The 24,444-nt window shown below is 55.9% G+C and overlaps 9 protein-coding genes and 1 non-coding gene across 10 annotated transcripts; 6 read left to right on the top strand and 4 right to left on the bottom strand.

Moving 5' to 3' along the window:
• Window positions 1-2,202: 2,202 nt before the first annotated feature.
• On the top strand, window positions 2,203-3,716 carry B0H64DRAFT_394344 (uncharacterized protein). The gene is made up of 5 exons (XM_062803683.1): window positions 2,203-2,344; window positions 2,471-2,669; window positions 2,725-2,764; window positions 2,822-2,901; window positions 2,958-3,716. The coding sequence occupies exons 1-5, from the start codon at window positions 2,335-2,337 to the stop codon at window positions 3,346-3,348; spliced, it is 720 nt and encodes a 239-aa protein (XP_062658649.1). The 5' UTR covers window positions 2,203-2,334; the 3' UTR covers window positions 3,349-3,716.
• A 1,834-nt stretch (window positions 3,717-5,550) lies between these two features.
• B0H64DRAFT_138973 (uncharacterized protein) lies at window positions 5,551-8,188 on the top strand. The gene is made up of 2 exons (XM_062798249.1): window positions 5,551-5,613; window positions 5,664-8,188. The coding sequence occupies exon 2, from the start codon at window positions 5,785-5,787 to the stop codon at window positions 7,744-7,746; it is 1,962 nt and encodes a 653-aa protein (XP_062658648.1). The 5' UTR covers window positions 5,551-5,613; window positions 5,664-5,784; the 3' UTR covers window positions 7,747-8,188.
• A 1,011-nt stretch (window positions 8,189-9,199) lies between these two features.
• On the top strand, window positions 9,200-10,361 carry B0H64DRAFT_323287 (uncharacterized protein; the record flags this gene model as incomplete). Its single annotated transcript, XM_062800603.1, has 6 exons — window positions 9,200-9,371; window positions 9,424-9,518; window positions 9,579-9,834; window positions 9,891-9,914; window positions 9,968-10,206; window positions 10,257-10,361. The coding sequence occupies 6 exons, from the start codon at window positions 9,200-9,202 to the stop codon at window positions 10,359-10,361; spliced, it is 891 nt and encodes a 296-aa protein (XP_062658647.1).
• Window positions 10,362-10,992: 631 nt separating this feature from the next.
• Window positions 10,993-13,010, bottom strand: B0H64DRAFT_474147 (uncharacterized protein). The gene is made up of 2 exons (XM_062808035.1): window positions 12,654-13,010; window positions 10,993-12,599 (listed from the first exon to the last, which is right to left on the bottom strand). Exons 1-2 carry the CDS (start codon window positions 12,788-12,790, stop codon window positions 11,159-11,161), a joined length of 1,578 nt encoding a protein of 525 aa, XP_062658646.1. The 5' UTR covers window positions 12,791-13,010; the 3' UTR covers window positions 10,993-11,158.
• A 382-nt stretch (window positions 13,011-13,392) lies between these two features.
• B0H64DRAFT_302618 (uncharacterized protein) lies at window positions 13,393-14,972 on the top strand (the record flags this gene model as incomplete). The annotated part of the gene is made up of 2 exons (XM_062800113.1): window positions 13,393-13,469; window positions 13,544-14,972. Coding segments are annotated over 2 exons (1,506 nt in total), but the record flags the coding sequence as incomplete, so codon positions are not given.
• A 1,145-nt stretch (window positions 14,973-16,117) lies between these two features.
• On the bottom strand, window positions 16,118-18,335 carry B0H64DRAFT_138781 (uncharacterized protein). The gene is made up of 4 exons (XM_062798248.1): window positions 17,904-18,335; window positions 17,377-17,850; window positions 16,887-17,326; window positions 16,118-16,834 (listed from the first exon to the last, which is right to left on the bottom strand). The coding sequence occupies exons 1-4, from the start codon at window positions 17,986-17,988 to the stop codon at window positions 16,400-16,402; spliced, it is 1,434 nt and encodes a 477-aa protein (XP_062658644.1). The 5' UTR covers window positions 17,989-18,335; the 3' UTR covers window positions 16,118-16,399.
• A 514-nt stretch (window positions 18,336-18,849) lies between these two features.
• B0H64DRAFT_431939 (mitochondrial 54S ribosomal protein YmL16) lies at window positions 18,850-19,848 on the top strand. Its single transcript, XM_062805992.1, has 3 exons — window positions 18,850-19,197; window positions 19,249-19,362; window positions 19,426-19,848. The coding sequence occupies exons 1-3, from the start codon at window positions 18,912-18,914 to the stop codon at window positions 19,791-19,793; spliced, it is 768 nt and encodes a 255-aa protein (XP_062658643.1). The 5' UTR covers window positions 18,850-18,911; the 3' UTR covers window positions 19,794-19,848.
• A 63-nt stretch (window positions 19,849-19,911) lies between these two features.
• Window positions 19,912-20,979, bottom strand: B0H64DRAFT_416939 (uncharacterized protein; the record flags this gene model as incomplete). Its single annotated transcript, XM_062805207.1, has 1 exon — window positions 19,912-20,979. The coding sequence occupies one exon, from the start codon at window positions 20,977-20,979 to the stop codon at window positions 19,912-19,914; it is 1,068 nt and encodes a 355-aa protein (XP_062658642.1).
• Window positions 20,980-21,667: 688 nt separating this feature from the next.
• B0H64DRAFT_t71 lies at window positions 21,668-21,753 on the bottom strand. Its single transcript has one exon. It is a non-coding gene; the product is annotated as a tRNA-His (tRNA).
• A 593-nt stretch (window positions 21,754-22,346) lies between these two features.
• B0H64DRAFT_321930 (heterokaryon incompatibility protein-domain-containing protein) lies at window positions 22,347-24,404 on the top strand (the record flags this gene model as incomplete). Its single annotated transcript, XM_062800536.1, has 2 exons — window positions 22,347-23,137; window positions 23,219-24,404. The coding sequence occupies 2 exons, from the start codon at window positions 22,347-22,349 to the stop codon at window positions 24,402-24,404; spliced, it is 1,977 nt and encodes a 658-aa protein (XP_062658641.1).
• Between the last annotated feature and the right edge of the window lie 40 nt (window positions 24,405-24,444).

Below are 24,444 nucleotides of genomic sequence, written 5' to 3'. Positions count from 1 at the left end.
AGCTTCGCCGAACACCTGGGGGACAGTCCCGCCGGAGTGGATTGTCGCGGGATTGGATGTGGAGGTCATTCGCATCAGTCGTGCGATTCCGCAGAAGGAAAGGACCCTGGGAATCGGCCACAGACCACAGAGAGAGGGAGCAAGTCGGAGGCGTTCCGTGTGGTGGTGTCCGGGATCCTGACGGTCCGGTGTTGCGCGGATAGACCCGGTGGCGGCAACGGCGGCAGCGCCAGGATTAACTCGAAGCGGCCAGCGTGTCCATCAGCATCCTGGGCTTCGTTATGGAGAAGTCGCTGGCCGTTGTATACGCATGGACGTGACAAGAAGAGTGTGGCGGGTTTCATCTCGGCGGTCAAGACGGGAAGTGGTTCAGAATGTTTGAAACACAAAACGGATGTTCCCAGAGTTATTGCCTGTTTGTTTCCTGGACGCCCGGCTGTGTTCCACATCGCGACCCTTGTCCTCTGGCGTGAGGCCGTTGATGGTTGTCTTCGCTTGGGGCTTTGAAGTAATAAAAAAAAAACGAGAGGAAGGAAGTGGGAGGAAACGAAACGGAAAGTCAAAGTAGCCGATAGAACACACCGTCGTCATATGCTCTCTTTCTCCGTGAAGATGTCCTCGTCTGTTCCGGTACGGCCGAAGGTTCCAGGTTTCGTTAAACAATGGAACGTACGATGGAATTAGGCAACGAACAAAACAAACCGGAGGGGTTGTGTTTTCCACCGAGAAACACTGATACTGCCGACCGCAGGCAAACGAGGCACAAACGAGGCAGCTGCGACCTAGGGAGTAGAATAAATATGGGAAGTGCCTCCCTGCCCGAATATCAGGGACCAATTGCCCCGTCAGGTGGCACCTTCCATAGGAGTTAGGTACATGTCGGGCCCCAACTTCCTTTAAAACTGCAAGTTTCGGCGCAGCCTTACGCAGATACAGAGGATGGAAAGATGACGAGTTCGAGGCAAACATACTGCCCGGCGCCCGAGCAACCTAGTGTCGAGCCCGAGTTTCTGAAAGAAGCCTCAGTCGATGCCGTCAGACTCACTGCCGGCAACCGGCACGAGGATGAGGTTGTCTTGCTAGCTGCATTGCATAGCTCATTTCTTCGACTGCCCGTATCTTGACTCCGCAATAACCTAGGTAGCTCGGTTTCTGCACGGATGTTTGCATAGCGGGTTAGTTCGGCTTCAGTTCCGACACATTCAATGCCCCTTTCGATGCCAGAGCCAACGCCGGAGCAACAGCATGGGCCAAGACCCAGGGCAAGGCCCATGTTGGGCAAGTTTAACATGCGTCCAAGTTGCACTACACTTTATCCCAGTGACATGGGTAAACTGTTCTCCTAGTTATTCACGTATCAACGCCCCCCTGCACCACTCTGGGCCACAGTCCTGAGTGAATGGATCTGAGTCAATCGTTCTGTCTGCCACTTCAAGAATTCCATCGAGGTATTCGTAGAACCTATTGCCAAGTTCAGTCTCGATGTCACCCCAACTTCATCATGTCATTGTCATAGTCTCATATAACCTCCTCCTTGTCCAGGGGTTCCAGATCGAGACAGCGATCTCTCTTCGTTTTTCAGTCGAAGTGACAATTCCCAACTTGAACGAACACGTGCCAGTATCGGGCGCATTTACTAGGCATACGCCGAGCTTACCCACAGGTGCTACTACACGGGACGGGAAAGATTCTACCTCATGGAGTCAATTTCCGTGCGGATGGGGCTGTTGACGAGGGGTGGGTTCCATGGTGACAGTGAAGGATGGGTACGGGGTAAAGGGGTGAGATCGTGGCTTGGGCGGTAGAAAAGAGAGAGATCAAAGACGGCATAAAACAGGGGAGAAAAGGGAGGAGGACTGTTTGGAAAACGATGCAGAAGGTGGGTGTCTGGGGTCGATCGATGCAATCTTCCCCCTGGAGTCATTAGTTGCGTACTGTGAGCGGCTGGGGGGCTCAATAATGCTTTGCTGCGGAGTTTGCGAATCGGATAAGAAGAGAAGAAAAAGGAACAAGTACCAAACTACCCAAATACTTTCTGGCACACATCATTGATAGCGGGAACGCAAGCAGCACAGAAAGGGGTTTCGTCGACATAACCCTAACCCGTTGTTTGTTTCTCGTTGTTTGCAAAGTGATCACGTGATAGCGTTATTCACCATGCCAATTCCGGCCCCAATTTCTTCTCTGGCGCGTTCGCGCGCGAAGCCATCACCACTTTCATCTTTCCGCCGGAGCGCGAGTTGAGCCCGAGCCAAACTGCCAACGCAACATAACCCTCCCGATAACCAATTCACCCCATTCAGAGACCTCAGCTTTTGTTGCACAGTTGTTGCGATGCCACCAGGTAAGCCCGTGGTCACCAAATCCAATTTAACCTGCGCCTGCGAGTTGCGCCTTGGCTCGCCTCGTCGCCGATCGGTCGAATATTCGATATCCACGACTATTTCTCTGCTGACAATGCCTCCCGTAGCGTTTAGTGACGACGAGGGCTCCGACGTCGAGGTGGAGCAAACTTCGGCCAAGAAATCGACCCGGACAAGAACACCCGCCAAATACGAGGACGAGATTCCTCAAGACGAAGATGCCGCCTCGGCTGATGAAAACAACGGGATTGCGGAGGGGGATGACGAGGAGGGCGACGATGACGACGAAGATCTGGACGAAGAAGTGTACGAACCATGATAACAATTGGGACCCGCCGCAGAGGTTACTGACACGGACTAGCTACGTGGTAGAGAAGATCATGTCGCATATGATCGATAAGGTAAATCATGAATCCGGCGGTCTTTCAGGCTGGATCATCGTCTGACGCGAACAACAGGGGAAGCCGCTTTTCGAGGTCAAGTGGGAGGGGTACGAGAAGAAGTCTGATCGGACGTGGGAGCCAGAAGAGAACCTCATGTAGGATACTGGCTTGCTTACTCGCAGCATACACTTGTGCTGACCGTTTCCTTTAGCGACAACGCCTCGGACGCCCTCAATGAGTATCTCCAAAGCATCGGCGGCCGGGACAAGCTTTACGAAGACAGCGCGAACGCATTGAAGAATAAAAAGCGAGGCAGGCCATCCTCGTCTACACCACAGGCGAGCGGGAAGCGTTCCCGGCGAAACGGAGACCATCCCGCCGACGAAGAACCACCGCTGAGCGCGAAAGCGGTGACATGGAAGCCACCACCAGGGAGTTGGGAAGAGCACATCGACCACCTTGACGCTTGCGAAGATGAAGTATCGGGTAACCTGATGGTATACCTCACGTGGAAAAACGGGCACAAGACGCAACATTCCACGAAGGTTATCTATCAAAGATGTCCACAAAAGGTATGTTACGTTATGGCAGGGCTGCTTTGACAAAAGCTTACCGGTTCCAGATGTTGCAATTCTACGAGCAGCATGTGAGGATCATAAAACGAGAGTCCGACGCCGACTCTTTATGAGGCCGGAGTTTATAATACCCGACGATTTGATTCCTTGCTCTCTGCATGCATTTTCCGCACGGCAGGCGTCCCCTCTAAGCGCTTTCTGCTTGAACAGCTGCGTCTTTTACGCGGACTCGGCGTTCAGCTTCGCATTCTTCGGGACAATATATTCAGTTTCCCTTCAACTTTTGTGTTGGTACCAGACGGGTCTATGGATGCGAGTGAGTTCACCGAGCGGTTGCTGGCCCGGGATGGCCTCCTCTGCTTTTGTACGTAGAGATAATTAATTTTGAATTCGTAGTTGATCCTTCAGTCGGCAAGACGAGGAATCACTTCCCCTACGGACAATTCCCGCCTTTACCGTCTCTTTTCAACGCGTACCACAGTTCCATGCGTTGGCCAGTTTTGTGGCCATGACGCACCCAACAATGAACCCCCTGGCAGCTTGCCAGATCCTCGAGCACGACCCCTGACCCGAGATTCAGGATTCGACGTATCAGAGCCCGACTTGCAGAAGGGGGCTGGACAAGGCCCCACCAAGATGGCGTGTGCACACCCTGTCGTACAGGGGTTAGGGTCGGTCCAGCTCACTGCGGCGCTGCCAGCCTTCTCTTTTATTGACTTTTTTGCAACAATGAGGTGGCGGGGCAACCACCTATTTTACGCGGGCGCCTCCTGGTCCCGCGCAACGCGGCGGGCTGCCCAACTTGCGCTGCATGTCGATTTTGTGATCTCACCAGCCTTTGACGACGTTACGGACCCTTTGTTGTTGATTTTGTTCCATTGTTTGAACATTTCGAAGTTTTGTGACTTCTGACGGAACACGGCGTCCCTTTGCGGAACATTCTAACCCCGCAACAAACGGAGAGCTGCTTGCTGCTGTGAGTTTCTCCCATTTCTAGTTGCCATCCAAGCCTCTTGCAGCTAACGTTTGACAGATTGAGCTTCAACTACCACAGCCCGACAGACCCACGCCGTCGTCGTCAAACTCGAGGCTCTAGCTCGACACACACGCTATCTTCCACTTACACCACCCCCCAAACCTGCGGACACAAGCATTGCCGTCTCCAACCGGCCGGATCGAACCCACGTTGCCCAAACGGTGCAGCTCGTCCCCGCCGTGCCACGAGCCGCTCTACCGGCCCCTCCCGTCCCGCACGACACGGCCCCGCACCACACACAGAGAGCGAGACAGCGGCCCGGCCTCCGAGCTAGAAATCAGCAAAGATGAAGCAAAACGATGTCATTGCGGTGATCATCATCGTCCTGTTCATCGTGCTGGCGCTGATCGCGTTCGGTATCTACCACCTCGTCAGCGTCGCGCGGCGGAACGTGCACGGGACAGTCACAACGTCGTCGAGTGGGAGCAGTGGTGATGACTTGGCTTGATCGACCGGAACGTCACGGTTCGGCGCAAAAAGAAAAAAAGGAAACGAGAATGGCCTACGCATTGCGACAATTGTCGGCAATTGAGGGCTCACACTTCTGCTATCGTTCTGCGGCGGGCGTTCGGTTGATGAGCCCCAAAAAGGGGTAGGTTGTTTGGCCAACCGGTCCCCACACACGTGGGAATGGGACGGATTTTCAACCTGACGGACATGAGAGATGGTGATGGGTATTTGATGACGACATTTGGGCGGACAACTGTCGTTGTTTCATCGGCATTGCATATATATATCACGGCGGGATGCTCTTTTTGGGGTACACGGCGTTTTTGGCTCGTACAGTTGGGGGTGGGTTAGGCAAGGGGCACGTGAAAGGCAGTATGAAGCGATGAGGGAATCTGTGCGATATTGCAAGCGGGTGCTTTCCATGTACAGGGTTATTGTTGTATATAAATATTCGTAGATGTTTCTCGCGTTGTTGTATGGAAGCGTGATGGTGAAATGGACGTTGGACTTCGAATGTTTCTCTTGCCGATGGCGCGAGCCGGTGCGGGGTTAGCAGCATCCTTCAACTCAATTCTGCATGATGCGAACAGTTATGTGGCTTCATTTTTGATCTGTTTGGGTGGATGAGTAAGAACAGTAAGAACCTTTTCGAGGGAAAATAGGTAGGAGAAAGGATTAGCCTCCGGATTTGTCAAAGAGACAGCCACTGCGCCCTTCCTTCTTCATGAGCCAGTGATTTGTCATACCTTATTCGGGGCCGGGCCTGGCCATGTTCAACATTGCATATAAAACAACAAATAGTCGAAGTAGGTAGCCCCGTCAATCTCCCGAACATTCTCATGAAACCTCCGCATAGATACTTGGCGCTCCTGCTTGTTAGCATAGCTCAGGGCACTGCGGACGTTGACCAACTACAATTCAGAGATTCCAGCTTCCTGTCCCAGTTCAACGGCCTCGGCTATAACAGCCCCCCAGTCATGGCAACGCTGCTGGACAACACCAACGGCTGGCATGCCGGCGAGCGTGCAGTTCACACTCTCCTCAAAGTCCCCACGTCAGGCCGCCAGAACCCAACAACTACCGGGTTACCCCCCTCTTATGCTCACCGTGTTGCCGTTTCGCCTCTTCTGGCCGTGGGGACACTGGATGACCAGGGCCGGCCATGGACTACTATCTGGGGCGGAGAACGTGGTTTTGCACAGTCGGTAGCTCAAGGCATTTTGGGTGTACGGAGTCTGGTCGACAAGGCCCATGACCCAGTGGTGGAGGCCCTCCTGGGCAAGGCAGCCGACGGGGAAGTGCTTCAACCAGAGGATGGGAAAGTCATGAGTGCCTTGAGCGTGGATCTCGAAACCCGAGACCGCGTCAAGCTGGCAGGGAAGATGACGGTCGGGACTTTGGCTGGGCGGTCGGACAACAGCACCGTCGCCGAAACACAGTTGGCCATGCTCGTCCAGGAGAGTCTGGGCAACTGTCCAAAGTACCTCAACATCAAGGATATCCGCGCCCATGTACCTTCGCCACAACTGGTCTCGCCCTCTCTGCCCCTTCCGGCGGAAGCATTGGCCCTGATCGAACAGGCAGACATGTTTTTCCTCTCGTCCACCAACGGGCAGACCATGGACACCAACCACCGCGGAGGGCCAGCAGGGTTCATCCGGCTCGTGAGCAACTCCCCGGACAGCGTCGTGTTAGCGTACCCCGAGTACTCCGGCAACCGCCTCTATCAGACCCTTGGCAACCTGCACACCAACCCCCTCATCGGCATCGCCATCCCAGACTACACCACTTCCGACGTCCTCTACCTCACCGGCTCGACCCAGCTCCTCGTCGGCCCCGCCGCGGCATCCCTCATGCCACACGCCAACCTCGCCGTCAAAATCACCGTCCACGCCGCCCGCCTCGTCAGAGACGGCCTCCCCTTCCGCGGCACCCCCGGCGAGCCCAGCCCCTACAACCCCCCGGTCCGGCGCCTGGCCACCGAATCCCCCGCCTCCCTCGCAACAACCCCACCCCACACACCCCCGGCCGCCACCCTCATCCTCACCCGGCGCGACCTCCTCACCCCCACCATCGCACGCTTCACCTTCGTCCTCCGCCCGGCCCGTAGCCCAGACAGCAGCCCCCCAAAACAACAACTCCGGTGGCACCCCGGCCAACACATCACGCTGGCCTTCGCGCCCGAGCTGGACATGGGCTACAGCCACATGCGCGAGGCCGACCCGCAGAGCCTCAACGACGATTTCGTGCGCACCTTCACCATTTCCAACCCACCACCGCCGCTTCCTCCCGCTCTTTCTGGGGACGGGGATGGGGATGGGGATGGGAAGGAAACGGAAGTGCAGCTGACGCTCCGCCGCCACGGGCCGGCCACGGGGTTGCTCTTTGCGCATCGGCTGCTGGATCCGACGGTGCCGGCGCTGGAGGTGCCTGTTCTGGGGGTGGGTGGGGAGGAGAGGTTTCGGATTTTGGGGGGTGGTGGTGGTGGTTCTGGGGGGAAGAAGGCGGTGTTTGTGGCGGGGGGTATCGGCATCACGCCGCTTCTTGCGCAGGCGCCGGGTGTGTTGGCTGCGGGTGCGGGTGCAGGTGAGGGTGTTGGTGCTGGTGGAAGTGGTTCGGCGGTTGGGGTGCTGTGGAGTTTGAGGGGGGAGGATCTGCCGCTGGCGGTGGATGTGTTTGAGGGGATTGAAGGGCTGGGAGGGGTGACGACTGTTTTTGTTACGGGCGGTACGGGCGGGATTGGGGAGGGGGTGGTTGAGAGGATGAGGGAACTGGGGGCGACGGTTGAGGTTCGGAGGATGCTGAGGGAGGACGTGCTTGCGGCGAGGGATGTTGCGAGGGGAACAAAGTATTTTGCCTGTGCGAGTCCTGGAATGCTCAGATCGGTGGTGGATTGGCTTGAGGACGAGGAGGTTGTGCTTGAGAGTTTCGAGTATTGATGGTGCCGGCTCAGGGGTTAGGGGGTGTTTGTTGACTGCCTACCTACCTACCTGGGTAGGTAGGTTGGACGAGAAACAGGGTCACACTGTAATTTACACTATGAGGCCATATTTCCATAACTTACACAAATGTTGGACTCATTCTTGAATCCTAGTTTTCGGGCAGTAAATTAATCATGTGAAAACTTACCAGAGCTCGCCGTGCCGAGTTACCGTCAGGTACTAGTACCTACACGCGAGGGGAGCGGTGGTTGGTTGATAAGGCATGCCGAAATCGGGGACTCAGGAACTTCAAGAGCAACTCCAAGGCTTGATTGAAGCTTACCTGCCGACCGCGTAAAGAACCTACCTAGGTAGTTTCGCTTTTGCTTTGTCAGACGTAACTGAGATTAGCCGGAATCACCGGGCTTTTATCGGGTTTCTGTTGCACTCTGTGTTTGTATCAAGGTGGCAGATGCCGAGTCACATAGCAATTGCATCCAAGCAAGCATGCATGTGCAACCTTCGTAACCCGCGGCAGCAGGCGAGTTCTTGGAAACCCCACTCTCTACTGCAAGGCCTTGGCCCGAATGCCCAGCGACGCCGGAACACGGTACTCGGCGCCACGCGGACAACCTACCTGAAGTGCTACAGTCCTGCATGGGAGGCCTCGAGGTTGGAACACATGAAACCTGTAAGAACAGACGGGTTGACAAAGCTGCTTGGAAATGCATCTTTACATACAGTTTGAGCGGTGCTTGTTTGTTTCGGCACCTGGCGCAGGAGGTATAAGCTTGGGATTGTGAAACCAGACAAAACCAACACATGGGCCAAATAGGTCGACCCAATCCTAGCGATTTCGGTCCATTTTGTAACAATCAGGTCATTGCGTGAGCTCAAGAGTGGGTTGCGTCTTTTTAGCCCAGGCTTAACTCCGGCAGCGGACGTTGTGAAGAAGCCCTGTTCGTTGCAAACAAATTGAGATCGAAAAAGAATGGATCTGAGGATCTGAGCGTATGGATCTGAGCGTCCGTCCCGATTAGGCGAGGAGGCTTGAGCATAGGTGCTGTTCGGCCCCCGCGTCACTCGCTGAATAAGTGAAAGGGCCGCCCGCATCCCACCTCTCTGCCTGGCCACCCTTTGTTCCATACCTTCATCCGACCTTCATTCACCTTCCTCATCTCCAAACGACCCGACTCAACAAATACTGCAACCTCCTCTCCCGATTGACATCCTTTAAAATTCCACTATACCAATCGCCCTCTCGATTGGTACCCTTCTGCGCCGTGTTTTCGGCGACAGCTCGACTCTCATTAGGTCCCTATCGTCCTGCTCGGCATTGCGCAAGTGCACGGCCCCCGCAGACACCGAACGCCCAGGTGCCATTTCGCCTGCCTCGCTGCGTGCGTCACGTCACCCGGCACGCTCGATCTCTCCTCAATTCAACGTCGCAACCACTCTCGATTTTGCCAAAATGACTGCCGGAACTAGCGACTCAGGCACACAAACACCCTCCCCGCCCATGGGGCAACCGATCCTCGATGGCGCCCAGTCGCCCTACACGTTCCCAACCGAGAAACTGAAGCGCCAACTGGTGCAGCCGGGCAAGACACCCCTGGTGCTGGTTGCATGTGGTTCATTTTCTCGTAGGTACCAGTGCCCACATATGATTGTTGCAATTGCTGACACCCACGCAAGCCATCACTTATCTGCACCTCCGCATGTTCGAGATGGCGAGCGATTTTGTCCGCTTCAATACCGACTTCGAGGTTTGCGCCGGATATTTGTCACCGGTATGGCCGAATATTGCTGAAGAAGATCTGCAACAGGGGGCTGATGATGAGGTGTCACAGGTCAGCGACGCTTACAAGAAGGTGGGGCTAGCCCCGGGCTCCCACCGGGTCAACATGTGCGGTCGGGCGGTTGAGCAATCGCCCTGGCTCATGGTCGACCCCTTCGAAACGGTGAATAGCGACGAGAATGGCGAGCCGCAATACGTCCCAACGGCCAAGGTCTTGCGTCACTTCGACCACGAGATCAACACCGTGCTTGGAGGCATCGAGGGCACTGATGGGCAGATGAAGAAGGCCCGGATTGCGCTCCTGGCTGGTGCGTCAATTACTACTCGAACGAACAGAGAGCTTTGTGCTAACATCCCATTTTAGGCGCCGACTTGGTCATGTCCATGGGTAGGTTTTGCGGAGGATCGCATCCGTTCGACATAAACGCTAACTTGCTCTAGGGGAGCCCGGACTCTGGGCACCAAAGGACTTGGCCACCATTCTCGGCTCGTACGGCGCGTTCATCATTGAGCGCTCGGGGACCGATATCGACGAAGCCCTGGCCTCGCTTAGGCAGTATGAGGACAACATCTGGGTGATCAGCCAAGTCATCCAGAACGATATCAGCTCCACGAAGGTCCGCCTGTTCTTGAAGAAGGATCTCAGTGTCCGGTACCTGATTCCGGACCCTGTTGTTGATGTTCGTCATGACCCCCAATGCCTGTTTGAACGTTCACTTACGCATGACAGTACATCAACGAGCACGGGCTGTTCGAGTCCAACTCAGCCATGTCCCGGAGCCGGACACCAGATGTTGGCCCTGAGCCTTCAAACTCGAAGCCTATCAAGGGCTGAGTGAGTTGGACGTTCTGACGCAGCTGTCAACCATCAAAAACGGCGACAGGACTGGGATGCGCATTGGGGGATACCCGCGCACAGTCTAGACTGGCAACAATTGGCGTAGGGAGGCAGCGACTGGTCGACACGCAGGAACTGCAGTGCTTCACTTGGACGTTGAGATACCCCGATACATGCTATCAGAGGTGTTGGGAGTTTAGAGGTGGCTGGCCTTTAGCTAGGCTCCGCACTGCCGGCATCTCGCCGAGGTAGCGTCGAGCCCTAGGATACCTTGCGGACGTCTGCTGGAAGAGCGGCGTTCTGCTCATGGGAATATTGGCCGTAGACACTTTTTTGTAGTAGGAGGCGGTAATGAATTCTGACGCGATCGCGACGCTTTACGATGACATCATCGGCAACATCGCGCTGGCATGCGTCGCCAATGCCCTAGATTGGTTTACTTGGCAGAAGGCTAGCATGCCAGATGCTGTGGCTTGCATGATGCAGCGGGAGGATGCAACACCCACAATGCGGTTCCAGCCCATTGGGTCGGGTCGGTTGCATGGGCGGCCAGTTTAGCCGTTCACTTGCTTTGCTTTCCTAGGTAGTCTCAGGATAGTAATGTCTAAGCTGATGTGTGAATATGAAACTCGTCATCTTCTTGCTTATTGTGCCTTCTACACGGGACGAATTATGCGTCTTACTCTAGCTAGAGGTACCTACAAGTATCACAACAAACAACCCACGACGGGGTCTTTCACATCTTACACACCCCTTCCCCCTCTCACCACCATCACACTAGTGTACATCCAAACTCACAACCCCTCCACCCCATTCCTCTTCCCCCCCTGCTCCCCCAAATCCTCATCAATCCTCTCCCTCAACCACTCCCCCACCACTGCCTCCCCCTGTCCATCCAACCCCAGCCCGCCCTCCTCCTCCTCCCCGTCCACCCCGGCCCCAACACCCGCCGCCTCAAAGCTCTGCACCCGCCTCTCGATCGCCTTCCACCTCTCCCCCCCGCGATCCACCCCCTCCCCCTCTCCGTTCTCCCCTTCGAACTCCCGCTCCCACGGCGCCGGGCCCCACACCCCGCGCCGCCGCCCAAACTCGTGCATGTCCAGCGAGCGCATCATCAGCCCCGCCAGCTGGTTCGCCTGCACGGCGAAGTTGTTACCGTTGCCGTTGCTGCTGTTACCATTGCTGCTGCTGTTTTGGGTGTGTGGGTGGTATGTGTGTGTGTGGGTGGGCGTCGTCGGCGCCGAGTAGACGAGCAGGGTGAAGGGCAGGCGCAGCGTGCCGTTGATGGGCGGGAACCAGCTGTAGCCCTTGCGGGGCGGCTTGCGCTGCTTGGCGCGGTGGGTGGCAAGGGCGAGGATGGTGGCGGCGGATTCTTCTTTTTCTTCTTCTTTTTCTTTTTCTTTTTTGGGGGGTTCGGTTTGTTCTGGGGGTGGGGATTGGGCTGTGTTTGAGGGAGTGGTGGTGGTGGAGGAGGAGGAGGAGGAGGAGGGAGGGGGGGTTGGGGATCGGGAGGGGGTTGGTGAGCGGTTGGTGAGCGTGTTGACGGCTGCGTTAAAGGCACCGCCGAGGGGGTGGGGGGCGCTGAGCGGTGTCGTGAAGTCGTCTGGGACGTGCAGGTCCGGGGAGTGGAAGAAGAGGCAGGCTGACGCGAACGGGTCGAAGAGGTTGGAGGGCGTGCCGAAGAGGGCTGGCGCGTGGTGCTTGAGGTCCGTGAAGATGCCTCCTTCTTCGATGGGCTCGTCGTTGATGGTGGCGATGGGGAGGAGAGCGCCACGGTTATTTCTGAGCTTGGGCGTGTGGATGGGGTGGTCGGGTAGGAACATGGTCCAGTTGTAGATGCCGTTGTGGGCGATTAGGCCGCGGATGGTCATGGGCTGGTAGCGGGTGGGCACGTGGGTCTCGGTCAGGGCGAGGCCGGCGGCCAGGCTAGCGCCGAGGTAAGAACCGTAGATATAGGCAGGACGGGGCTTGGTAGAAGGGTTGGTACCCGAGCCGAGATTGTTCATAATCCAGGAGTAGCCAAAGGTGATGTCGTGAAGAGGGACGGGCCAGTGAAGGGGGGTCGCACGCGGTTTATCTTCGTCATAGTCCTGCCACCGGTAGTTGATGACGGCGGTTGGGTAGTCATGGAAGCATGCTGGGACTGGCGCGACAGAGTCGGGGCGAGGTTGAGAGACTGGCGGGATGAGAATGATTAAAGGGGTGGTGGTGTCGTGGTCGTTGATGTTGTGGAGGCTGTTACAGTCAGTCAGAGAGATATTCGACATGACTGGGACTTGGATTGCTCACCTCACGGTAATCTCACCCGCAGATGCACATGGTATCCGGACATGTTCTATCGGTGACTGAGAGCTCAGAAATCTTGATTGAAATTGCCGGGGCCGAACCAGACACCGCACTCTTGTGAGGCGAAACCATCGCGACATGACTTTTCCGAGATGACAAGAGCGCGTGGTGGTTTGTACTTTTTAGACTAAAACCTTGATGTTATCTCATTCCATTCCGGCTCTTGATCCAGTGTAGCTCATGATCCAGTTTATCTTTTAAGTGGGTATGCCGGTTGGGGGGCAAATAGAGATTTAGGTAGTTATGATGGGAGATCTCATCAACCTCCTCCGCATGCAGAAAAAGAAGTGTGTTTCGATGTTTGAATCCGTCTCCATACGGGCCTTCGAGCTTTGTGGCAGCACTTTCAGGGATTCGAGGGGCGCTGCAGCCCCTTTGGCCAATCACAAGCCGCTATCGCCGCCATCGCCGCCAATCGTCCCTGCTTTGTTCAGCGCCTTCCAGGCCTGGAAACCAATCGTCATGTCAATGGATGGGGAGGGGTTTGCAACTTACCATCTGACCATCCTTCGCATTTCATCATCCCATTAACCCTCCCGACTTTCCTTTCCTATAATCATGAGACGAACCATGCCGATTGACCTGCGCCCGGTGCGAAAGCTTTCTGAACGCTTCGTCAAAGGAAGTGGGACAATGCACACGAAGGTCTGGGGGACTCTCACCCTCACTCAACGACGACACAATGAACGAATACAGCGATGAAATCCAGGAATATGTTCCCAAGCAGGTTTCGAAAGAACGGGATCATTTGAACCCTAGGTGAGTTTTGGCCTGGAAATAAATAATCCGCTATACAATATTTCAGCCGCTAATGGGTTGTTGTCACTCTTGAGTCGTTGGTGGTTCGCGTCCTCCGCCTTCCCCATGATCGCGGGTACCCTGGGCCCCGTTGCGTCTGCCTTCAGCATCTGTGCCCTCGTGAAGCCATGGCGCCAGAGCTTCCCGCCCGGGACCGACATTGCCCTGGCTCCGTACATCCGCGACCCGAGCTGGCTAACCGCCGTCAACGCCGTCCAACTTGTTCTTGCTATTGTCGCCAATATGGCCCTGCTCCTAAACATGACAAGGCGGCTCAGTTTCACCATCGCCCAACCTGTTACCATCATCGGCTGGTACATCTCGTCCTTTGCCCTGATTTCCCTCACTGCCACTGCTTCGGGCCCTCTGGTGGTGGAGCCCGCCGAGGAGTTCATCTGGTCCCAGGCATTCTATTACGGAATTTATTCGGCCGTCCTGTACTTCTTCGTCGCCTCTCTTATGGTAGTCACCTACCTGGGCGCCCAGGCTGGCCGCTATCCTAAAGACTTCATACTTACCTCGAGCCAGCGCACCCTTATGCTGCAGACCATCATGTTCCTCGTGTACCTGTTGCTCGGAGCTCTGGTATTCCGTCAAGTCGAGGGCTGGTCTTACCTCGACGCAGTCTACTGGGCGGCCGTGACGCTCTTCACCGTTGGCTTTGGCGATCTCTATGCCACCACAGCTCTTGGTAGAGCATTGCTGATTCCTTACTCACTGATTGGTATTATAAGTCTCGGTCTTGTTATTGGCTCCATCCGCAGCCTGGTCCTCGACCGTGGTAAGCGGCGGCTTGGGGATCGCATGTTGGAAAAGAAGCGACGCAGGACCTTGAGGCGGATGACGCGGTTGGGAAAAGACGAGGTTCTGATCCCCATCAGAGACGACCCACCGACTATGTTGTCCGTACGGACCGACTCCTCAGCTTTGACCGAGTTCGAGCGGAGAGAGCGTGAGTTCAATATCATGCGCAAGATCCAAAACGTGTCTGCTCACCGCCGGCGGTGGTTTGCCATGGGCGTGTCGACTGGTACCTGGTTGGCTCTGTGGCTCGCTGGCGCAAGGGTATTCCAGGAGTGCGAGGAGCGATATCAGGGGTGGAGCTACTTCGACGGCTTCTATTTTGCTTTTGTCAGCTTGACCACAATCGGGTACGGCGATATGACGCCCGTTTCCAACGCTGGCAAGTCCTTTTGGGTGTTTTGGGCGCTACTGGCTCTGCCTACCATGACTGTCCTGATCTCTAATGCAGGCGACACCATTGTCAAGGGGATACGAGACGCGACGGACCAGGTAGCCACCGTCACCATCCTGCCCGGCGAGCAAGGGTACAAGATGGAGCTTAGACGGCTGCTGCGGACGCTCTCCTGCGGTGTTTTCTTCAAAGAGGATACCGAGCAGGCGCCCGCCGGCTTTCTCGGCCGACCACGGCGCCTCGAACCCTCGACTGATCACAACAACCGGGCCAACGACGCCCAAGCGGGGATGTTCGAAGCCGAGCTCGGGTTAGAAGCCACTAACATGGCCCAAGCAAAGGAGGGATGCGCCAGCCATACCGATCCCGAAGAGGGCTACAAACCCCAAGCCGAAACCACCGCCGCGGAAACAGGCAAGAACGACGAACTCCCCGGCCCCACCAACACCAAAATTACCATCTTGACCCCCTCATCCTCCCCTTCATCTTCGCCACCAAGACCAGGACCCAACCAAAACCCCAAACCACATCCAAAACCACACCCCCCACACCCCGTCCACATCCCGCACGCCGTCACTCTCCCACCCACCAAACACGATCACGATCACGATCACCACACCCACCACACCCCGCACACCCTCGCCCTACCCCCCTCCAAACACGACTACCACATCACCCTCGTCGACGAGATCCGCCGCGTCACCCAGCACCTGCGCCACCGCCCGCCCCGCAAGTACACCTTCCGCGAGTGGGCCTGGTACCTGCGCCTGATGGGCGAGGACGAGGCTGATGCGGCGCGTCATCGGCGGGAGGTGCATGCTGTGCGCGGGGCGGCGGTGGCTGCTGGTGCTGGCGCTACTGCTGCGGTGGAAGCGGGGAGTGGGGATGGGGGTGGAGAGAAGAGGGATGGTGGTGATGGTGGTGGTGGTGGTGGTGGTGGGAAAGGGGGTGATGCTGGGAAAGGGGGCGAAGGATTGGTAGAGAAAGGGGGCCGGCTTCCCTGGAGTTGGGTCGGCAGCAGGAGCCCGCTGATGGACTCGCAGGAGGAGGCCGAGTGGATCTTGGAGCGGTTGATTGCGAGGTTGGGGGACGAGTTGAGGGCTGCTAGGGAGGAGCATCACTCGGGTCAGTGATTTGGTACAGGCAGGCATGCATATGTGGGGTGTTTGGAGTTGTGGAGGGGGGTGGGTTGTTTTAGCATGCATGGTAGAACGGTACATGCGGATGGATGGATGGATGGATACCCGGGGAAGCATATCGTTTGCGGGAGTATGCGTTAGTGCGTATCATTATTCTGTATTATGTGAGGGTTTCACCTCTAGCATGCGTATCTAGGAAGGGCTGTTGAGAGCAGTTATGCATTTACTTGCATGCATTAGGGGTGATGTCATATCGAATGACTAGATAGAATGGTCAAGCTCACTGCGAGGACACGAATTCCGAACACCGAGGGATAAACACCATATCGAGTGACAACCGTTTTAGAAGAGGATTACGGATATGTAACGATTGTATCATTTTATCATAGCTACCAGATGATGCGGGCCTGTACCTTGCCGAATAAAATCATGTATGCCGAGATCCTGCTTTATACGCCTGTGCTTCCCGATTTTCCATCCCCCACCCAAGTCCAGAGACCAACGCCGTGCGCCAGAAGCAAGTGATGATAGGTAAGAAACCTGGCCGAAGCACGCAATCAGAGTGAGGGCATCGTCGTGTTTGTCGCAACTTTCCCCAAAGAACCGAAGAGTTGGGCCGAGATTCGCTCGTAAGATGAGACCACGAACCCGACGGCCTCGCCAAACGCCAGCAACCCGATATTCCGCAGCATGGAAGGAGGAAGGCCGTAAGATCCCATAACGAGTGATGCGGTGGGGAAGACGACAAAGGGCCACCAGCTGCGGGTTGTCACGCGTGTGAAGAAGGACTCGTTCATTGAAGATGCCACGGCTGCCGTCTCCTCCAGTGCGTCGAGGATATCGTTGGTGATGTTATTGGCTTGCTTGAGCATGCCCGCGTGGTCGTCAAATTTCGTGGAAAGCTTCTCAGTTGCTGTGACCAGCCGGTCCATTCCTTGCTCGAGGTTATCTTGGCGTTGGGCAAGCAGAACGGCCTGTTGGTCCGCAACTTCCTGGGTGGAGAGGTCAGCAGCTGGGCATAAGGGGCGAGACTTGGATACTTACGATTTGCTGCTGTAGAGAGGTAGAAGAAATCACCGCTGACGAGACAACCGCTGCCAGAGCACTCATGTCCTCGTTTACCCGGTGCGTTGCTTGCGCAAGTGTGTTTTCGTGTGCGAAGGCTAGTTGAGAATTGCTCTCGAGGACATTGTTGACTAAGAGACTCAGTAAGTGTTGCAAGTTTTCGGCGTGTTGGAGCCCATCGTGGTAAGACTCGGAGGTCTTCTTCAGTGCGAGGTCAAGGTCCTTTGAGAGATAGTTTTCCACGCGTGCTAACCCTTCGCTCAACCGGTCAATGTGTGGGGTGAGCTGCTCGAGTGTCTCAACAGACTGACGGGCGCGATTGTCGAGATCATCCATGCGCTTTTGAAGCTCAGCCTCGACGCCGTTAGTGAGCTGAGAAATGACTCGCGTAAGTCGCTGATAGAGCAAGATGTTTTGGGCTGCGAAAGGGTCAGTCATGTACGGGATGGAGCCAGTCAAGCGAACTCACACTTCTCATGGTCGGCCCTAGCAGCCTCGCAAAATCGCAGTGCCTTGTGGCGATAGCTGACCCAGGTGGTCCACGCGGCATCCGACGCCGCCAGCGCCGACAGACAGAGACCAATCTCCCCAGGGCTCACATGCAACTGTGGCTCATCTCGCATGGCGATTTGGCTGAGTGACGGCTCGCGAAATTTGGCGCACTGCTTAGGGATCGAGAAGCTGCCGCGCTCCAGGTCGCAAATGGCTAGGCTTGCGGCATACGAGTCGACAAAGTCGCGAATTTTCCTCCCGCTGTCGGTGAGAATGGTCGCGTCGTCCTTGCCGTCGACTAGCTGGCAGTTGTTGACCAGGAGCCGTGCGGCCACGCGATGGCAGAGAGGCTCCAACTCAAGTTGCTCAAGCTCGCTCAAGGCAACGGCGTAAATGTTGGGGAGGCGGGATTTCTGGAGCACCTCGGAGGGCTTATCTGAGTTCGCTACGACTGCGGATGGTTAGTCGCTGTCGGGTTTGTTCCAAATCCTTGTCACAACTTACGGAATGCAGCCTTCTTCTCGTTTCTCCAGGAGATACCGTGGATGCAGGGCGCCAAAAGGGCTAGTAGGAGTATGGGGGCCTGCATGTTGGTCGATTCCGTCGTTTTTCGTTGCTTGTGCTAGCTAGTCGCAAGTGAAGTTGTCTTGGAAGACAAGTATACCAAAGGGTGGATCAAGAGTGTTGCTGGTGCGGCTTTGGGAAAAGTAAATGATGGTGGGGAGAGAAGGTTGAAGTTTAAGTTGCTGGAGAGGAAATAAAAGGCACAAACCTGAAGGAAGTGGGCAAAGTTTGGCTGAAGGGCATGGAGTTTAAACGGGAAGGAAGGCGCATCTTGAATAGGTGGGAGGGGGGTGAGGAACATCACATAGGCAGAAATGGATTCTCGATGCTGAAGTCTTGTGTGTCAAATTTGACTCGTGAATTGCTCTGGGAGAGGCCTGGAACTGGATGAACCATAGACAACTCAGAAATCCTAACTGCCTATACAATCCGGAACGGAAGAATTAAGTTGAGCACAGCGCTGAACTGCAACTTCATCTGAACTTAGTAAAATCCTGCAAAGTGTAAGCCATGCCTGAATACCTAACTATTGTGAAAGTTCAACAAGAGGAAAGGCTTTAGAGAGTTCATGACATCCCTTGTGCAGAATGGAAGGTGCGCTTGGGAGAGAAAGAGTACCTGGGAGGGTTTATTTTAGTGATCAAAAAAAGAACTAGGCAACAAAACCTTAATAAGAAAAACACAATAAGTATTTATGATTATTGACCAGCAAATTTATGCCATTGTGAGTCGTGGTTGCAAGCTGGGATCTCCAGCACGTTTTGGTGATAATCATGGAGGTTGAGCCTTGGTGTTGAGCGAACTGTCAAACCCCTGGCCGCTGACTAAGATAGAGCCCCACATGGAGCCCGCCGGTGCTGTGCCCGAACTTTTTTGAGCAAGCATCAATTGAAGGAGAGCCGATTCCAGCGCGCCGCGAGTTGAGTTGCCAGTCCGCCGTCGCCCACAATGCTCGCACCAAGGACAGGGCGACAGGCCCTCCAACGGGCATTGGGACCCAATCCCTCCTCGACCGTCACACTGCCGGGCTTCCTCGTCCCGGCCTTCCAGACATCGCAAGCATCGGCCCGGCGAGCCTTCTCGGCGACGACACACCGGCCCTCCAAGCTCGGCAGGACGCCGCTCTCGGTGCCGCCGGGCGTGGACCTCTCGATTGGCGACCTGTTCATCAAGAAGGACATGACATCGTACCTGAAGACGTACAAGCGGAAGATCACAGTGGCCGGGCCGTTGGGTGAGCAGCATGCGTCGGCAACCCGTCGACCGGGGCACTGACATGTTCTAGGAACATTGGAGCTCGAGATCCCCGACTACGTCAACATCGACCATGACGCCGCAGCGAGGAGGGTGGAGCTGAGCGTGAAGGACCGGGACCAGAGGAACCAGCGGGAGATGTGGGGTATGGACTACCGTCGCCACAGCCAGCAATGCGATCAGACCGGAGGCTGACAGACTGCCGCAGGAACCACGTGGTCGTACCTTAACAATCACATTATGGGTGTATCGGAAGGGCACACGGCTGTCCTCCGCCTGGTCGGTATCGGTTACAGGGCGACGATCGAGCCGCGGCCCGCGTTGGAGGAATACCCCGACCAGCAGTTTGTCTGCCTGAAGCTGGGCTTCTCGCACCCGGTCGAGATGGGTTTGCCCAAGGGCATGAAGGCCAGCGCGCCGCAGCCTACCCGAGTGCTCCTCGAGGGCATCAACAAGGAACAGATCATGCAGTTCGCCGCCAAGATCCGCAGGTGGAGAGTGCCGGAGCCGTACAAGGGCAAGGGCATTTTCATCAACGACGAGACCATCAAGCTGAAGCAAAAGAAGATCAAATAGACGAGTCGCGGGTGGGCCGTTGTATGTCTAGCAGTATTTTCCTCCATCACCGGATTTTTATTTGGCTGTATCTGTGCAATAGATATGTACAATATTTTGGCATCGATCACGAGATGGCTTATTTCAGCCCGAGAACGTCCTGAACGACGTCGAGGACCTGGCCGTGGACTGCCGCCGGCGCGGCAATCACGCCGCTGTTGCTAGCCAGCGTTCTGCCAACGCCAAAGTCGAGACGACGCCCCTTGGTGTCCGTGACCCGGCCGCCAGCCTCGCGGACGATCAGGTCGCCGCCCGCATGGTCCCAGATCTTCTCTTGGTAGGTCTTGGAAGTCGGCAGGCGCAGATAGATATCGCCAGCGCCGCGGGCAATGGAGCCGTACTTGGCCTGCGAGTCCATCCTGACGCTGGGCTTCGTGATTCCCAACTTCTGCGCAATCTGCGCAGCCTCGGACTGGTTCGAGTGACCCGACTCGACACTCTCGCAGAAGCTCGCGCTGGCCATCTCGGTCACCTCCTTCATCTTGATGCTCTTCCCCTCCGTCAATCCACCAGTGCTCAACGGCCTGCTCGTCGCACCCTGCCCAATGACCGCCGAGAAGATCACACCGCGTCCCTCGTCATCCGTCTGGTTGGCGCCAATATCCGCCGCCAACGGCGCCGCATCATCAACCGGCAAGTTGGGGCACCCCAACACCCCAACCTTCACATCCCCATCCTCCAACAGCGCCAGCGCCAGCGCATACTGCCCACCCCTCAAAAACCCCTTCGTCCCATCAATCGGATCCAGCGTCCACACCCTACCCGTCCTCCCCCCTTCACTCCTCCCCAGATCAATCACCTCCAACATATCCTGCACATCCCGCAACCCACCCCCCAACAACGCCTCCGCAGCCTCGTCCTCCAGCTTCGTCCCCTTCACCAACCCCCAGATCAGACCGCGCAGCGCCTCGTCCGAGCGCAGCTGGGCGGCCTCCTCCTCGGCGACGATGGCGTCGCCGGGGAAGTTGGCGCGCAGGGCGGCGATGATGAGCGCCTGCGCGCCAAAGTCGCCCACCGTCACCGGCGACGCGTCGTCCTTGGACACGGTGCCCTTGGCCTTCTCGTGGAAGACCCGCTTGGTGAGGATGGCGGCGCGCTGCACGGCCAGCTGGGCGATCTCGAGCTCGCGGGCGTAGATGGAGGTCATGGTGTTGGTTGTTGTTGTTGTTGGGGTTGTGGTAATGGTGGTGTGGTGGTGGTGGTGGGTGAGGTGGTTGAGGATGAGACCTAGACGGCGAGGGATGGTGGTGGTGGTGATGGTGGCGAAGAAGATTGCCAGTGTGAGGACGAGGAGGGAGAGGATTGAGATAGGATGGAGTTTGAGTTTGAGCTTGGGTTTGGGTCGGCTGCGAGTGGCGGCAGTTGGAGATTGTCGAGAGTTGATCATTAACTTAGCCGTGTGAGATAAATTGCTGTTCTCTTTATTTATCCCGCTTACAAGTTGGTCCTGCTCTCCGTAGATTCCCCGCATTCCAGAAGTTGCGATGCGATTACGCTGACGTTGTTTCCATGGTGGGGGTTGAGTGCTCCACAGCGGAAACCCGGGCTTTCAAGAAGTCCAACCACATCACCAGCGGGCTTTACGGGGACCGCCACGCCGGGCATTGAGGCATTTCCTTCCAGGAGCTCTGGAATTCATGAAGATAACTGCACGCACGAGCTCTTTGGAGCTAACGACATTAAGCTTCTTGAAGGAGACAACTTTAGGTGGGCAAACCCTCGAGAAGCCGAGGTTGCTCCACCATAGATGGACGGGACGGGGCATCTTTGCTGGTTCACAAAAGAGAGAACCGGAAAAGCCTGGGAGGGGAGGAAAAGGAAGAGAGCAAAAAGAGTGGGATAACCAGGAATCGAACCTGGGTCCTCTCGGATCGCTGTGTTAAACCACAACGAGAAGTACTGACCACTATACTATTATCCCATAACTTAATTCTTGCTTAGTGTGATTTAGGCTTATATCATTTACAACCATCGCTTCCTTTTCCGTCTATCTTGCTATAACATCATTGACTTAATAGGATGTTTCGAATTGAACGGGATGCTTGAGTTCTATAATAGTAGAAGTCACTTTTGTAACATGTTAGTTAGCTTACAAGCCCCTCTGTTCGACGCTCTGCCGTACTAAGCTCATTACGATTGTGCTCCGTTCTCAGAGCCTCATTTTGGTGGTAGTTCCTTACTTGATTAGGTAGTGGTACGAGCAGCGGTTAAGGTTGGCAGTCTTTTATGAGAAAAAGCCTTCGTTAGGTCCGATGAGAAAGTAGGTCTCCTTCTCTCTCACGGATTATCTGTGATTGAAGCAGACCAGCCGTGGATGCATTCGTAGCTCGGCATGCGAGGCAGAAATCTGCAGCGTCTAAGTCCGCCTCGCTTATTTTTGGCACAGCCTCATGTCGGGTTTTACACTCCGTCACGGATCTTGCTCCTCGTTCCCATCCCAAGAGTAAACCGCCAAGGTGCATCTTCCTTCTTCAACCCTACTATCCCAACCTGTATTTGGCGTTTGCACGAGCTATGACCGAGCCCGACCCGTATATTTCTTATTCCCCTGTAAGGGTTAGCTTACACCGGTACGTTCAGGAACAGCAAGCAGAAAATCAAGCAGAGCTGTGGAGACAGACGTTGGAAAATGAACGGTTGGCGAGGGAGAAGACACTAGAATCGGCCGTACTGGCCGACTTTTACCGGTACAAGCCCATCCAGAATTACTACGAGTCGCGCGTGCTCGTTCTCAAGGCCGGCAAGAAAACAGACAAGCTGGCGGGTAGTCTCGAAGACATGTGGATCGATGGCAACGGGCCGCGCTACTCGGCACTCTCCTATGTCTGGGGCGAGCCTAAGTTTAATGATGTGATCCTCATCGATGGGAAAAGACTGGCCATCACAAACAGTCTCGGTAACGCCCTACGGCGGCTCCGTCCTGTTGCCGGACAACCTCCGCTACGAATCTGGATCGACCAAATATGCATCAACCAGAGCGACTCGATCGAGCGGAGCCAACAGGTCCGGCTCATGCATGCTATTTTCCGGGACGCACACCGAGTTCTCGTATGGCTTGGTGCAGATCCCGAAGGCCACGGACCCCGAGCCTTTCAGCTTGCAAACGCCCTACGTTCCATTTTCGAGGACAAACTTCTTTCGAGCCTCTGCAAGTCGAAAGGGGCGAATCTTGATTGGATTCCTGTCGAAAATTGGAAATCTCTGCGGGAGCTCAGCAGACTACCTTGGTTTCGCAGGGCTTGGATCCCTCAGGAGATTGGGACGGACGCTGAAGCAATCGTCCATTGGGGTTCGGAGAGCATCCAGTGGGAGGCTTTGCATCACTCCATGAGGAAGCTGGAGACCCAAGGCTGGGAGCTCAAGAAAAAGCACAAGATTAATACCAGTTCTGTCACGGTGCTGTTTGGGCGGTTTGTTGAGCGGCCACGAGAGGAGCCCGAGGGACGAGCACGGCACAGTTTCGTTTACCAACTGTGCTTGAGTGCTAGGAACTTGGCCACGGATCCTCGAGACTATGTCTTCTCACAGCTTGGCCACTACTCGGCATGGATCAAAGCTGAGCAGGCGCTCATCATCCAGCCCGACTATGACAACACCATTGCGGCTGTCTACCACGAGATTGCCATCCGCGCACTGACTGTTGATAGCACTTTGATGCTGCTGAACAGTGTGTCGGACAATGGGGAGACTAGGCCACCACTTCCGGGACCAAAAGCACTACCGAGCTGGGTGCCGCGGTGGGACGCGGGGAGATTTCACAGCCTTATAGGTCACCCTGGGCGCTACAAAACATCCGGCTCGACCAAGTCGTTGATCACAAAGGATTCGTTCGAGGATAACTACGACACTTTGTTAGTCGAGGGCCTCGTTGTTGACACCATTGACAAGGTTACCGCCAAATTCACCTCGAGCTGCTTCAACTCGGAGTCTCCCAAGAAGGAGGTTATCCAGACTGCATGGCGTTGCTGTCGGCCTCCTAAGCCCACGCCTGGCCAGAGTTCCAAACACGAGCCCTCCAAGTGGTCCACCCAGGGAACATACCAGAACGACGCCTCTGTACCGGCTCTCAAGGCATTCCTCGACACTTTCGCCCCATCCGCACTCTTCGGTCATATCTCGTCTCCTTCGAGTTCTTCGACACCGCGCGACATTGCCGACGCCGCATACGCTTCAGGCATCTCGGTGTTATCCAAATTGTTTCCCGCTGCCGCGTTCAGCACTAAACACGACCCGCGCAAGCCTCCCAATAGCGAGGCAACGCCGGCAAGAGAGCCCCCCAAGCCAAACCCGACTGCGTGGCTACAGGCGGCAGAGGGCCACGCCGTGCATCGCTGCTTCGCCGTGACGGAGGAGTCGCGCTACTTTGCGATGGTGCCGCCTACGACCAAGACGGGCGATCTCCTGTGTATTTTGCGGGGAGGCGAAACACTGTATGTGCTGAGGCTCGATCCAAAGGACGCTGATAAGCGGACTTTCATTGGCGAGGCGTATGTCCCGGGTTTGATGGAGGACGCCTCGGGGCTGTTTGGGACTGGGACCGGGATGGAGCTGGAGAGGTTTCGGTTGCGATAGTTGCCGGATGCTTCAGCAAAGAACGCGGTTGCGGAATGTT

The sequence above is a fragment of the Chaetomium fimeti genome, assembly GCF_033439085.1.
Source record: "Chaetomium fimeti strain CBS 168.71 chromosome Unknown B0H64scaffold_4, whole genome shotgun sequence".
In the NCBI taxonomy this organism is placed as follows: Eukaryota; Fungi; Ascomycota; class Sordariomycetes; order Sordariales; family Chaetomiaceae; genus Chaetomium; species Chaetomium fimeti.
The sequence above is the reverse complement of the archived record's forward strand: the minus strand, read 5'-3'. Positions and strand labels throughout refer to the sequence as shown.